We start from the raw sequence: 13,183 nt of genomic DNA, 5'->3' as shown, positions 1-13,183 counted from the left end.
GGTGAGTGTGCAGGAGGGGCTGGGGGGGTGCTCAGATCAGGAGTCTGTTGGGTACACGCTATAGAGCCTTTTTAGTTACTTTAAGGCCTGTGGTTTCTGCTCTATGTGATGTGAAGTCCTCTCGGGGCTTTGAGCAAGAGGAATGGCATTGTCACTCCAGAAGCTATATTGGGAATTGAAGGCTTTGGGGGAAACCAGTTAGAGGTTACTGCAAAATTCAAGAAGAAGATAGATGGTGGTGACTTGGACCATTTCCATCACCACGAAAAGCTGATGGGGGAAATGTGCAAGGGGACTGATGAGGCATAGATCCAAGATAGTTTTTTGCTGATAAGATGTTAGCAAAGAGTCTCACTGTAATACAGTTTATTTTTACCATGAGTCAGGCTTTATTTACCAGTTCTACTGACATTTGTTCCACGCTGACTGCCTGCTAGGTCCCCTGTTAGACACTTGGAACAGCAAATACAATCTGCTCCTTGAAACTCTCAGTGGAGCAGAATTATAGAGATTCTACCCAAATATAACATCACCAGCACCATAAAAAACCCCAGCTGCTGCAATATGATGTTTTTACAAATATAGGGAAACATTAGCCAAAACATTGAGGATTTACTATGTGCTTGACAAGCCCATGTGTATGATTATGATATGTGATTGTTATAATTATTACAGTTGGATGCTCTTCTTTATAACCTGACTAGACCGCTACAAATTAGGAAACTAGTGGCCAACAACCTAATATTCCAGCCTACAAATGTTATTTCTGGGCTCTGCAATCCAGCATTACCAAGAACCCTAACACTCTAGTGCTTCCCCAAAACCCATCATAGAAAATGCATGTGCCATTTTTTTCCAAGCGTCTTCTCCCTTCATAACCCATGGAATCATGTTCTAGTCCCTTAATCTCACTGACCGGTCAGCCTATTTAAGTCCTATTTATTGCATGTCTGTTTTTCCATGTCATTCTTTGCCTTAAAGAAGGTTAAGCTGAAACGGCAGCTCAGCTTCGGAGATGTTACCGTCCAAATTGCATGCGCTTTTCTGCCTCTGCACCTGCCTTGCGCTGGTTTATCCTTTTGACTGGCAAGACCTGAATCCAGTTGCCCATATTAAATCAGAAGGTAAGAGGTATATTTGTTCAAGGGCTTGAACTATCCACCTGTTGCTAGACTCAAAGTGGCCCCAGGGACGTTATGTGTGGGATCGTCTAAGAAGGTGCTGGTGGAGATCCTTAACTCTCCTGAGGGAGTGGAGGGGCCTCACTCTTCTTCCTGCTGAACCTGGAGAAAGAAGTGCCTTCTTCTTCAACATCAGAACTGCAAGACAGGGACCTCCACGGTGGTCCAGTGGTTAAGACTCTGCACTTCCAGTGCAGGGGATATGGGTTCGATCCCTGGTCGGGGAAGTAAGATCCCACATGTGGCGTGACCAAAAGAAAAGGACTGCAGGACTGCTCAGATGAGGCCTTTTCAGACAAGCTGGAAGCTCAGCTTGCAATCACGGAGGAGAAGGTCCACACTGCCCTTTTTAGTGCATCACTGCCCTGACCCATGCCCTCTGGGTACAGTAACACATCTCCCCTGGAGTGCCCTCCGAGGAAACCCCAAACCTGCCCCCAAGATGGTGAAGAAGAGGCAGGTGTCTCGATCAACAGGTGTAGTCCTGGTTCATGGTGGGGAGGTGTTAGAAAATGGTGATTTAGAATTTGGATCCAGAGTCAGACAACCTTTTCTGTCTAATGTCGGGGAAAAGCAGGGACCAGCAGGCACCTGGAGTCCCAGATAAGAATGTGACTCTATCTTACCTGCTCTTTCTTATCTTTTGTGGGGAGGGAAGGAGAGGAGGCGACAGAGGATGAGATGGTTGGATGGCATCACCAACTCAATGGACATGAGTTTGAGCAAACTCTGGGAGATAGTGAAGGACAGGGAAGCCTGGCGTGCTGCAGTCCGTGGGGTCGCAAAGAGTCAGACACGACTGAGCGACTCAACAACAGTGACAAAAGGAGGCGGAGGGTTGGTCAAGCCCAGGAGTGGGGGCCAGAGTGGGTCAGCCATCTCTAGACAGGGACATCTATGACCCCCCAAAAGGACCTTGATTGCAAAGTGATTCCTTCTGGAGTCTTGAGAACGCTTGCTAATTTCAGACAGTTGGGCTCAGGAATTCTGTCATCTGCTCAGGTGAGCAGTGTTGGTGGCCTCTGAAAGGTGCCACACTGTCTGTATCCACTGACCTGTGCACCTAGGGAGACATAACTTCTCTGGATCTAGTTGTGCAGGGTTGATGGGTGACTCCTGACTGTGACATTTACCAAAGATCTTTGATAACCCCATGCCTTACCAATCTGGCCTTACTTCATAGATGGGGAAATGAACACAACAGCAGGAGAGAGACTAGATCTTCTGTCTATATTTGCATAGAAATGACCTCTTATCTCACAGGTCCATTCATGCAACAATACTTATCAGAAAGGTGAGGCATGAGTCATATCTCATTGGTGACTAACACAGAGGACTCATAATCGAGTTCAAGGGCCTGCAGCCTGATTATATTAATTCTCTCGGTACCTTATCTGTAGGTTGAAAACAGGTGGCACCTTACATGATGAGCAGATTCTTTTACATCATGTGCTTTATATTGGTACAGGGTGGGAATTTCAAAACATGTACCCTATTCCCCCAAGTTTGGAAATAACTGGAAAGCCGTTATTGAGCCAGCAGAAACTTGAGGACACTGCTTGATTCATCTGTCCTCCTAGCCCATTCATCCTAAACACTCAAAAAACAATGCATGAATATGTTTAAAATTATTAGAAATAGTTTATTCAATAAAAGATGAAAGTAATGTATGATTATTTGTATCATTTGTATTAAATGAATTCATAGAAAATATGGTCATATAGCTAAAAGGTTTATCAGCATGGCTAGAGATGTCCCATTTGTTAATGGAGGACATAAAATCATAAATAGAGGGTCATTTTCCTCACATCTGTACAATCCATCTCCAACCCCGGAAACAGACATTGGGACTATTTGATAAATGAACATCACCAAAAATGTATACTAAGATTAACAGCGTGCCGTAGATTCTAATGCTGCTATTAAAATGAAGAAAAATAGGAAGTGGCGTCTATAAGTTCTGAACCATAAAACTATATCATCTAGAGAGTGGCCATTCAACCTGGCAAGTCTCCTCCTTGTCTCTTTTTTTTTTCATGATGTGTGCTGATCGATGGCTAGAGAATGGGAAATCCAGAATCCTATCCATTAGCTGTGGGCTGGTGAACCTTTTCTTTTTTTAAAACTTTGCTGAAGTATAGTTAGTTTACATGTTGTATTTAATTTCTCCTCTACAGCAAAGTGAATCAGTTATACACACACACACACACACACACACACACACACATATTTGTTCTTATTCTTTTCCATTGTGGTTTATCACAGGACATTGACTAGTTCTCTGTGCTATACTGTAGGACCTTGTTGTTTGGTGAACCTTTTCTGCAACCATCCTGGCACTCACCAGCCACAGGGCCCTGGAGACCTATACTCAACCCTGAGTCAGCTCAAAGTTTTCTGAGACCATCTCAGGGGTCAGGCATCCTGGAACTGGCAGCCTAGCAGTTTTACCTTGACCTGGGCTCCTGAACGCTGGATGAGGCTTTTTGGTAGAGCTGGTTTTAGAGGACCAGGTTACTCTGAGGTGAGTGGAAATGTTCCCAGAGCCTGGGTGGAACTGACATCTCGTAAGAGGAACCTTGTACAACATGGAACCCGTTGTTCTAGAACTGGACACTCAATTCTAGTGGTAGTACTTCCCAGGAAGCTGTGGGTTCTCCGGGGTTCCTCACCAAACTATGGTTTGAGTCCCTGTGGCCACACCATGGTTCCTGTGGGTGGGGGCTGCAGGAGAACCCAGGCTGCTCGTCACAGAAGGCCTGCCCTTCTGTCCTCCGGACTTGAAGTCTTGCTATTACATCATGAAGGACCACTCAGCCAACAGTCTTAAATGGGAGAGAAAAAGCCTTTTGTAATTCTAAATAGACCCTAAAATGTTAGCCTTATAGGTAAAGCTTTTTAAAGAATTGTTCCAGAGGAAATGCCTTGGATTTTGTATCTATACAGAGAAAAATGGTATGATCTAGTGTGCGTGCATGCTAAGTCGCTTCAGTCTTAGTGTCTAACTCTTCGTGACCCCCGTGGACTGTAGCCCGCCAGGCTCCTTTGTCCATGGGGTTCTCCAGGCAAGAATACTGGAGTGGGTTGCCTGCCCTCCTTCAGGGGATCTTCCTGACCCAGGGACTGAACCCACGTCTCTTATGTCTTCTGCATTGGCAGGCAGGTTCTTTACCACTAGCACCACCTGGGAAGCCCATGATCTAGTGTAGATCTGCTAAAACTCCTCGTCGGGCTTGAATTTGGGTAACCAGAATTAGCTAACTGTAGGGAAGGGGCAAATAACCTCAGTTGTCGCCTGTTACAGGTGGTGGTCATAACACACCTGTAAGTCAAGTCAGGACATGAGTTTGAGTGAGTTCTGGGAGTTGGTGATGGACAAGGTGCGCTGCAGTCCATGAAGTCGCAAAGAGTTGGACATGACTGAGTGACTGAACTGAACTGGTCAAGTCAAGCTACCTTGATTTATGTGATCACTTGATCCGTACAGCTGTCCTGAGGGCTGACCAAGTGATTATATCCCCATTTTACAAATGAGGATCAGAGAAGGAAGTAAAGTGTCTAGGGCAGAGCGGCATAGCTTATAAGATGTACAACTGGAACCCAAGATAGCATCACTTGGCTCCAGCAGCGGGGTCCATTCATCACAACCATTGCCTTCCTTGGAGCTATCTCCTACAATTTGAACATGAATTGCTGACTGTGTGTCAGGCCAGTGGTCTGGTATCTTAGCCCAGTGCTTCTGACAAAAGACACAACTTTTCAGATTCAGTCGAATTGAGGTGAGGCCTAAGAGCCTCATTCCCAAGCTCCCATTTGATGCCAGTTGATGCTGGTCCATGGACCAACTTGAAGTAGCAAGGCCTTGTGAATTGAAAGGCTCATCACTGGCAGGTGCTTCACACACCAGTGTGGAGGATGTAAATGACCTTCTTCTCATGACTCAACACCTTTCTGAGAGACGCCCTATGAAGTCAGATGCCATGCATAACATAGTTATGTGTCTACATGGCAGAGGCAGAGTGTGATAGAAAGCATGAAAGACTGTCCAGCAAAGTAATCACCTCTCACAGTCCAGAAGAAGGAATGGAGCAGGCTAGCTGAATCTAGAAAAGTGAGTCCAGATGCATTGATACATACTGAAATTAAATGTGGACTTGATTGTGGGTTAGGAAGGAGAACAGGTGAGACTTCAGGTGGGTTGAAGGATTTTGGCACCAGAGAGAGAAAATATTTCAAGAATGAGGGGATTAAAGAATATATGCCATAAAGCATTTAACAGAGACAGAAGAGACCCAGTGACAGTGTAAAGTTTAGTTCTGGTCATTTTCACAAATATTTATTGAGCTCCAATCATGTGCCAGATACTGTGTTAAAGATCTGAGAATACAAAGATGTGGATGCAGCTCTTATGAGCTACTCTTAGGAGACAGAGTAGTAAAACATAATTTTAGTCTAATGTGATAGGAAGATAAAAATATATACAGGGAATTTATTTAATACTGAGGGTGAAATGACTAAGTCTGGGGAATCAGAGAAAGTTTCAGAGAAGACCTGACATCCACTCAAGATGTTAAAGGTTGAATAGGAGTTTGCCATGGGGATTTCAAATGCAGGGAACAACATTTATTAAGGTGCAGATGCAAGCAACAGCCCACTGTGTTGCTCAGGAGTGCTGCAGCACATAGAAGGGAGGTAAATTATGGGGAAAAAAAGAAGAGTAGGAAGCAAAGGACCTTCTGATCACCAAGGGTCTTTCTCACAGTGCCCGGGAACTTGGGTTTTAACTTGTACACTTATGAATCTCTCCGAGTTTCAACTCCCCAGTATAGAAAAGAAGCCGCCCCACACTGGAAGGCATTGTAGATTTGAATACAACCTACAAACTGCCTTCCAGAAAGATTCCAATACATGCTGTCTTCAAGGAAAAACAACTGGTGATTGAAGGATTTGAAGACTAGCCTGGTGAGATTTATACTTTAAATCCTTCCAGAAACTGTGTGAAGGATACAGTTGAAGGGGTCAGGATCCAAGGTGAATAGATGTTCAGGAGAGATGGTGACTGGTCAAAAACACTGAAGGTGTAAGTGAGACAGTTGAGCTAGCAGAGTAGAGACATACTGGAGAGAGAATGCTAACCTAAAAACAAATGTTAGAAATTGGAACTTGGTTGGATGTAGATGGCAGGGGAGAAATAAGAGAGTAGCATGATTCCTATGTTTCTGATTTGGGATCCCCAAGCTATGGAATTCTGGAGCTGCAGGCTGTGTGGTTGGAGGGTGAAGTGGGGGAGTTGGGAGACAGTCATGTAATTTCACTCTGGATCATGGGCTTTGCTGTTCCTGTAGGAAGGTTGTCAGATGTAGATATCCAGTGGGAAGAGCTCAAATCTGAAATATCAGGTAAAGTTCATGTTTAGGAAAAATGGATTTAGGAAGTGGTCTTTAATATGCTCTGGACAGGTGTAGTAGGTAAGGGCAAAGCTACAAGGATTAGGAGGTGATGATGATCTTAAGCATCTTAGGAGAAGGGGGATGTCGACTGCCATCTTTTTCCCCACACAGTTCTTCACATACAGAGGGTCTTCAATAACTATTTGTGTATTTTACTAGTTAGTGAAAAAATGAAGGCCAGAAACTATGGGTGGTCACTTGATTCCCTCCAAGTTTCTTGGAATAATCAAGTCTGGGGAGTCATGGATGACAAGTGAAATAATATTGACCTGTTTTCCAGCATGGGTCAGTAAGATGCAAGCTCTGATGGCTGCTGTAAGCATTGGTCAAACTAAAATCCCAAGAGGAAATGGATCTTATTCCGTCGGTTGTACAGACTTGATGTTTAATTACACTAATAAGGTAATGTTTTAATACCATTTATCCTTATATTCTAATATTGACTGTGGCTATGGTCCATGAGAAGGTTTTGAAAACTGACCCTGCTTTCAGCTGAGAATGACTCATTTTGTCATTGGTATGATTTCATGGCAAGCCTTTGGCTGGTGAAGCCATTCCTCAGGTCACTGCTGTCTGCAGATTAACTTATTTATAAACTCAGTTTTCCTCCCTTCTCTAATGTCTGAAACCAGGCTGCTTATACTTTCTTTTCATTCAAAAAGCATACTGTTCTATTTCTGTTCCTTTTGATTATATTTAGTCACCATGGCATCTTATCAAAAAAAGCTCTCTGGACCTCTTCACGCACAACAGAGGTATTTGGGTCCTTACTAATTAAATATGCAAAACAGCTGTTGGAATAGGTTTGAGAAGCAACTTGACTAAATGCACATTCATTTCCTTCCTCTACAGGGCACCTTCTTGCGTTTGTATTATCCATCTCAAGATGATGGTCACTCTGACACCCTTTGGATCCCAAACAAAGAATATTTTTTGGGTCTTAGTAAATTTCTTGGAACACACTGGCTTGTGGGCAAAATTATGAACTTACTCTTTGGTAAGATTTGGTAAGATTGATCCTGCTTTGTAAGCTCTAGACTATAAGGAAAGCTTGAAAACAGCAAGAGTTTCAGGCAGTTAAAGGCCAAAGTAGATTGTCTCCAGTCCAAACATCTCCTAAGATGACAAAGTATTTCTTAAAAGACCAGGTAACTATCAGAGAATCAAGGGTTCTTGTTTTGTCTGTTCTGAATAGGACAGGGTGGGTGGAGGGAGAGAAGGTATCAGACTTTCAGACAGGCTCTAACATCTTTCTGTGGGTGGTCAGATTTTTCCTTCTTCCATTCTCTGTGAGGGCAATAATGTGATGAGAACAGCAGCGGGGCTGGTGTGACCTCTGCCTTCTATACTATGTGCTGAAGTGTATTTACAGTTGGGCAAAGAGAGAAAGAAGGCAGAAGCCACCATACCTCTCCATATCCTAAACCAAGGAGTGAAAGCTAATTTCTTATTTATCATATATGAGGAAACTCCACTCTCATTCCCATAACCACCCCCAAGGGGCCAGCCTCTCTCACTAAAACAATCCAATGTGCACCCATCACTTAGTATGTCTACATTTCATTAATATTGGCTTTTGTCCTTCTTTATCTGTCTCACCAGATACTACTCTTGACCTGGTGTTAACTACATCTTCACATTTCCCCCTCAAAACTACCTACACCTTTTGGCATTTATTTTAAACGTCTCCTTGGAGTTTTCTTAATAGCCCCCTTTATATGAGAAATGATGAACATAATTACGCATCTTTATGATCCTGAATAGTTTATAGGTCACTGCTATAGCAATCATTACATTCGATTTCCGTGGGCACATCTCCATTGTGTTGATGAGAAAGTGGAACACAAATAATTGATGATAATGATGACCGTAATAAGTGAGAAGTGAAGGAAAAGACCATATCCTCCATTTTGAGCCCTTTACTATGTGACTGGATAGGTGTGCCTTACATATTGTTGTTCAGTCGCTAAGTCATGTCTGACTCTTTGCGACCCCATGGACTGCAGCACACCAGGCTTCCCTGTCCTCCACTGTTTCCTGGAGTTTGCCCAAGTTCATGTCAGTTGAGTCAGTGATGCTATCTACGTATATTCCCACTTAAACATGATTCTCACCAAACCCTCATGAGAGAGCTATATTTTCCTTCATTTTACCGAAGAAGACTCGAGGCTCAGAGAGTTCTCTTGACCGGCACAAGGTCAGCAGCTCCTCAGTGGCAGAACTTCATCCAAAGCCACATCTGAGGGTGAAGTCTAAGGTCTCTCCATCTTTCTCTTGACCTTGATCAAATTAGAGTGGGAGGAGTTTCCCATTTGAAGATTCTGAATCTCAGTATAATACTCCTGAGGTTTACTGGTTGTTTGGTTTCAGAACATTCCCTTTGAAGTTTTGCCAAGATCTGGGATTGATGATAAGGAGCAGCCTTCCTGAATGCACCTCTCAGTAGGAAATGTCTCGCCTCAAGTTCAGAGCTGACAGTGAGAACTGATAATTCATGATCCTATGGTCTTAAGAAAAAAACAAGCAGTTCATGCCCATGCTTGGTATCTAGTAGGAGGCTTTTTTTTTTTTTTACATGAATTTACTATTGATGCATAAAAGAATAAATTCCATGGGTCAGGTTTTTATACTCAGGAGATGTAAGTTAAATTAACCAGCGATATTCAAGTCAGAAAAAGACACTAATTATCATCTCCCACTGCTCTCTAGGTTCAATAACAATTCCTGCAGCCTGGAACGCACCTCTGAGGACTGGGGAAAAATATCCACTAATTATTTTTTCTCATGGTCTTGGAGCATTCAGGTAAAGTGTCAAGAGGCTGAACAATTTTAGCCTCTAGGAATCAATCACTGAATGCATCCCCCCTCAAAAAAAAAAAAAAGGGACAGCAGATTTTGGAGTGTCAGGCTGGTCCTTGTCCTGGGAGGACTTGGAGTTCCTTCAGAATTAGCTGTGATCTACTAATCAATCCTTAGCCCTGTCTTTTCCTGCCTCCAGCCCATGGAGACCAGCCTCAAAACAGAGGAGAGGGGCGGTTGCAATTTGGGTGGTTGTCTTTCTGTATAACAGTATTTACACTCTCAAAATCATTCACTGTATTAGTTCAGGTTCTCCAAGAAATAGACACCATGATTAGATTAGCTATGAAATGCATGTATTGGGAAATGCCCATGAAGGACAGGAGGGAGGGAGCAGAGAAGATGGGGAGAGATTTCAGCCTGTGATGCAGGCTGGACAGTTAAGAAGGAGATGGGAAACAGAAGGACTGGGTATGAAGGGTATGAATGTGGTACAGTTCTAAGAAAAACTGGGCCAGGCTGATGGAGGGAGTGCTTGACCAAGATTTGCTCATCAGAGTTCTGCATCTCATAGGAAAGGACCTATGGTAAACACATGCCATGTTCTGTCACTGGAACCAACCTACAGGAAGCCTTGCTTTTACTTGACCCACTAGGGCAGGAGCTGGGTGGGCTCTTTAGTCAACTATGGTCTCTGGATCATGACAGGTAGCATGTTTTCATGGCCACCACCCCATCTACTTTTTTTTGACATTTTCTCAACTCCCTTCCGGTTTTCTGACTCAGGTTTATAAGAATTTTAGAAAAGAAAAAGTGGCTTTTAGCTGGTTAAAAAAAATCAGGTAGCATCTGCAATGAGAAATTTTCACTTGTTTAATTGTAGCCCAACCAGTTATTTGATTCCTATGAGACCAGTGATTGGCATCTTAGACTCCGAGGACCACATTCAGCCTGCTGCCTGCATCTGTGTACAAGGTTTTATTGAAACACCAGCCACACTCATTTACTTCCCCCATTGTCTCTTCTAGTTTTGTGCTACAGCAGCAGAACTGAGTCTGAGACAAATAATGTAAGGCCCACAGAGCTGGAAGCAATTACTCTCTGGCTTTTTACAGAAAAGGTTTTGCTGATCCCCTGTACTAGATGATTTTCCCTTCACGAGTTGGTCTTGCATCATCAGTAGAAAACATGATACTCACCTACCTCCTTTGTGTTCTTTATGGCCATTTACTATGGAATACATAATAGGCAGGAGTTCCCTTTTGATCCAGTGGTTAAGACTTTGCCTTCAAATCCTGGGGGTGCAAGTTCAATCCCTGGTCAGGGAGTTAGGATTCCACATGCCTCGCAACCCAAACAAAACAAAACAAAACAAAAAACAGAGGCAATATTATAATGAATTCAATAAAGACTTTTAAAATGGTTCACGTCAAAAAAAAAAGAATACATGATAGGAGAAGAAGATTGTCAGAACCAAGATGTGGAAGGGATTCTAAATGTAGTTGCTTATTAGCACATGACTCGTCAACCATCTCACCCTGTCTAGTCATTTACCTAACAGCTGACTTGTGTTTGGTATTTCCACTGTTTTAGACATGGTTATAAGTGCTGAACATGTGTTAACTTACTAAATCTTTATAATAATCCCACCAGGTCCCAGATGTTACAACATCACCCTTCTGCAGGTAAAGAACCAAGGCAGAGAGAAGTGATTTATCCCAGGCAGACAGCTAGTAAGTGAAGGAGCCAGGATCCAATAACCTGCAGTGGTCAGAGTGTAGGTCCTGTTGTCTTAAGCATCACATTGTACCACCTGCCTGTTATGTATTTTCTTATCAGAACCTAATAACTGGGACTTCCCTGGTGGTCCAGTGGTTAAGACTCTGTGCTTCCAATAGGGGAGTGAGTTCAATCCCTGGCCAGGGAACTAAGGTCCCCATGCCACTTGGTGTGGCCAAAAACTGAAAAAAAAATAAAAAAACAACCAAAAGACCTTATAATTATTCCAAAGCCAAGACTTTATTATCTGTCCCCACCGATGAGGACAGAAATGGAGTAATGTAATTATTTAAAGTCATATAACTGGAAATAGGCAGAGCCAAGATTTAAACCCAGAACTCTCGAAGGCAATATTTATAATCACTGCACCAGTGTTTCTCAGCCTTGGTACCCTGGAAGCTTTGGACTGGATCATTTCCTGTTGTAGAGGTAGTCCTGTGCATCAGAGAATGGTTTTAGCAGTATCTCTGCGCCCACTGGATGGCAGTAATATACCCCCTACTCCTGATAATGAAAATACCTCCAGACATTGTCAAATATCCCCAGAGGACTAAAATCAGCCCCCTTTGAGAACCACAGCCCTCTGCTTTACCCCAGGGCACTCCTACAGGGATATAAGTACCTCCCAATTCCCAGGTTTTATTTGTGGATCCCTTGTAATTGCGACTGGTAGTTCACATGAGCTTCTCTCATTTTTGTTTTGAAGGACGATTTATTCTGCTATTGGCATTGATCTGGCATCCCACGGGTTTATAGTTGCTGCTATAGAACACAGGTACGTCACTTGGTATGTGGATGAGCTCTACCTTTCTTAAAGGTTTATACAAAGTACTGTTAGAGGGAATTCCTTGGTGGTGCAGTGGTTAGGACTCATTCTCACTGTCGAGGACCTGTGTTCAATCCCTGGTTGCGGAACTAAAATCCTATACTCTGTGCCACTCAGCAGGAAAGAAAAAATATTGATAGAATTGTCAATTACAGTTACCCATGACTGAGAAAAAAAAGGAGATTAGATTGTCATGTATATAAAAAAACAGCTAACATTTCTAGAGTTTGTGTTCATATACTATCATTGAGTTCATCCGTGTGTTCAGTGAGTGTCGTGTTCATATACCGTCTCATTTAATCTTCATAAGAATCCTTTAAGATGTTATTATCACTGTTTCATGGGGGGCAGAATATGAAGCTGAGGAAGGGTAATTTGCCCCAAACTACACAGCTAGTAAGTGGTGGTGCTGGGATCTGATTCGGGAGAGAGTGTTCAACTCCAGGGTCTCCCAGAATTTTGAAGACAGAGTGCCTTCTTTACAGGCAACAATGTCTTTTTCTCAGCACTCCCTTGGGGACCTCTTTGATTTAAAAAACAAATGTGGAGTGGAAGAAGGGAAATCAGAAAGAGTCAAGGATGGGCGTGAGGAACACGAGTGATGTAAGGCATTGATTCTGTTTGCATTATAGAGATGGGTCTGCATCCTCGACGTACTATTTCAAGGACCAGTCTGCTGTAGAAACAGGCAGCAAGTCTTGGCTCTATCTCAGAACCCTAAAGCGAGGGGAGGAGGAGTTTCCTTTACGAAATGAGCAGGTATGTTGCAGGAAGAGGAGAGGTGGCGTGTTGACCAAAAAGCGTAGGCAAAATGATGACATTTGTTCATTTCATTATTTTACATGGGGCAGACTGTGTCCCTGGGTCTCCTTACTTCCCATTCCCAAAAGATATGTCAGAAGAGTCTCTGAGTAATCAAATTCTCTTAATGAAATATCTGGATCACAGTAAGAGCAAAGACCAACATGAAAATCCTAGGAGATGACTGAATATTCAGAATTCTTTTGTGTTGAACTAAAGTCTACTTTTCACTGAGGTGATAGAGGATATCATTAAGAGTTCAGGCCTTAGAATGCAGCTTTCTTTGTTTGAATCCTGATGCCATCCCTCTGCTGTGTAGTGGGCTTATCTTGGACAAGTTACTTCTT

General features: G+C 43.0%; 1 protein-coding gene across 3 annotated transcripts in view; it reads left to right on the top strand.

Annotated features, from left to right (window-relative positions):
- The window catches only part of PLA2G7 (phospholipase A2 group VII), a 34,284-nt gene that overhangs the window by 13,569 nt on the left and 7,532 nt on the right, over positions 1–13,183 (top strand). Inside the window, exons 2-7 of one of the 3 annotated variants that reach the window (XM_043907661.1) lie at positions 982–1,124; positions 6,912–7,033; positions 7,484–7,628; positions 9,341–9,434; positions 11,916–11,984; positions 12,668–12,794. In XM_043907661.1, coding sequence (XP_043763596.1) covers positions 1,016–1,124; positions 6,912–7,033; positions 7,484–7,628; positions 9,341–9,434; positions 11,916–11,984; positions 12,668–12,794 — 666 coding nt within the window. In that variant the 5' untranslated portion in view covers positions 982–1,015. Of the gene's footprint in view, positions 1–979; positions 1,125–6,911; positions 7,034–7,483; positions 7,629–9,340; positions 9,435–11,915; positions 11,985–12,667; positions 12,795–13,183 lie in introns of those variants that run through there. The other 2 variants (XM_043907662.1, XM_043907663.1) reach the window with 2 other exon arrangements.

The sequence above is a fragment of the Cervus elaphus genome, chromosome 7, assembly GCF_910594005.1.
Source record: "Cervus elaphus chromosome 7, mCerEla1.1, whole genome shotgun sequence".
In the NCBI taxonomy this organism is placed as follows: Eukaryota; Metazoa; Chordata; class Mammalia; order Artiodactyla; family Cervidae; genus Cervus; species Cervus elaphus.
The sequence above is the reverse complement of the archived record's forward strand: the minus strand, read 5'-3'. Positions and strand labels throughout refer to the sequence as shown.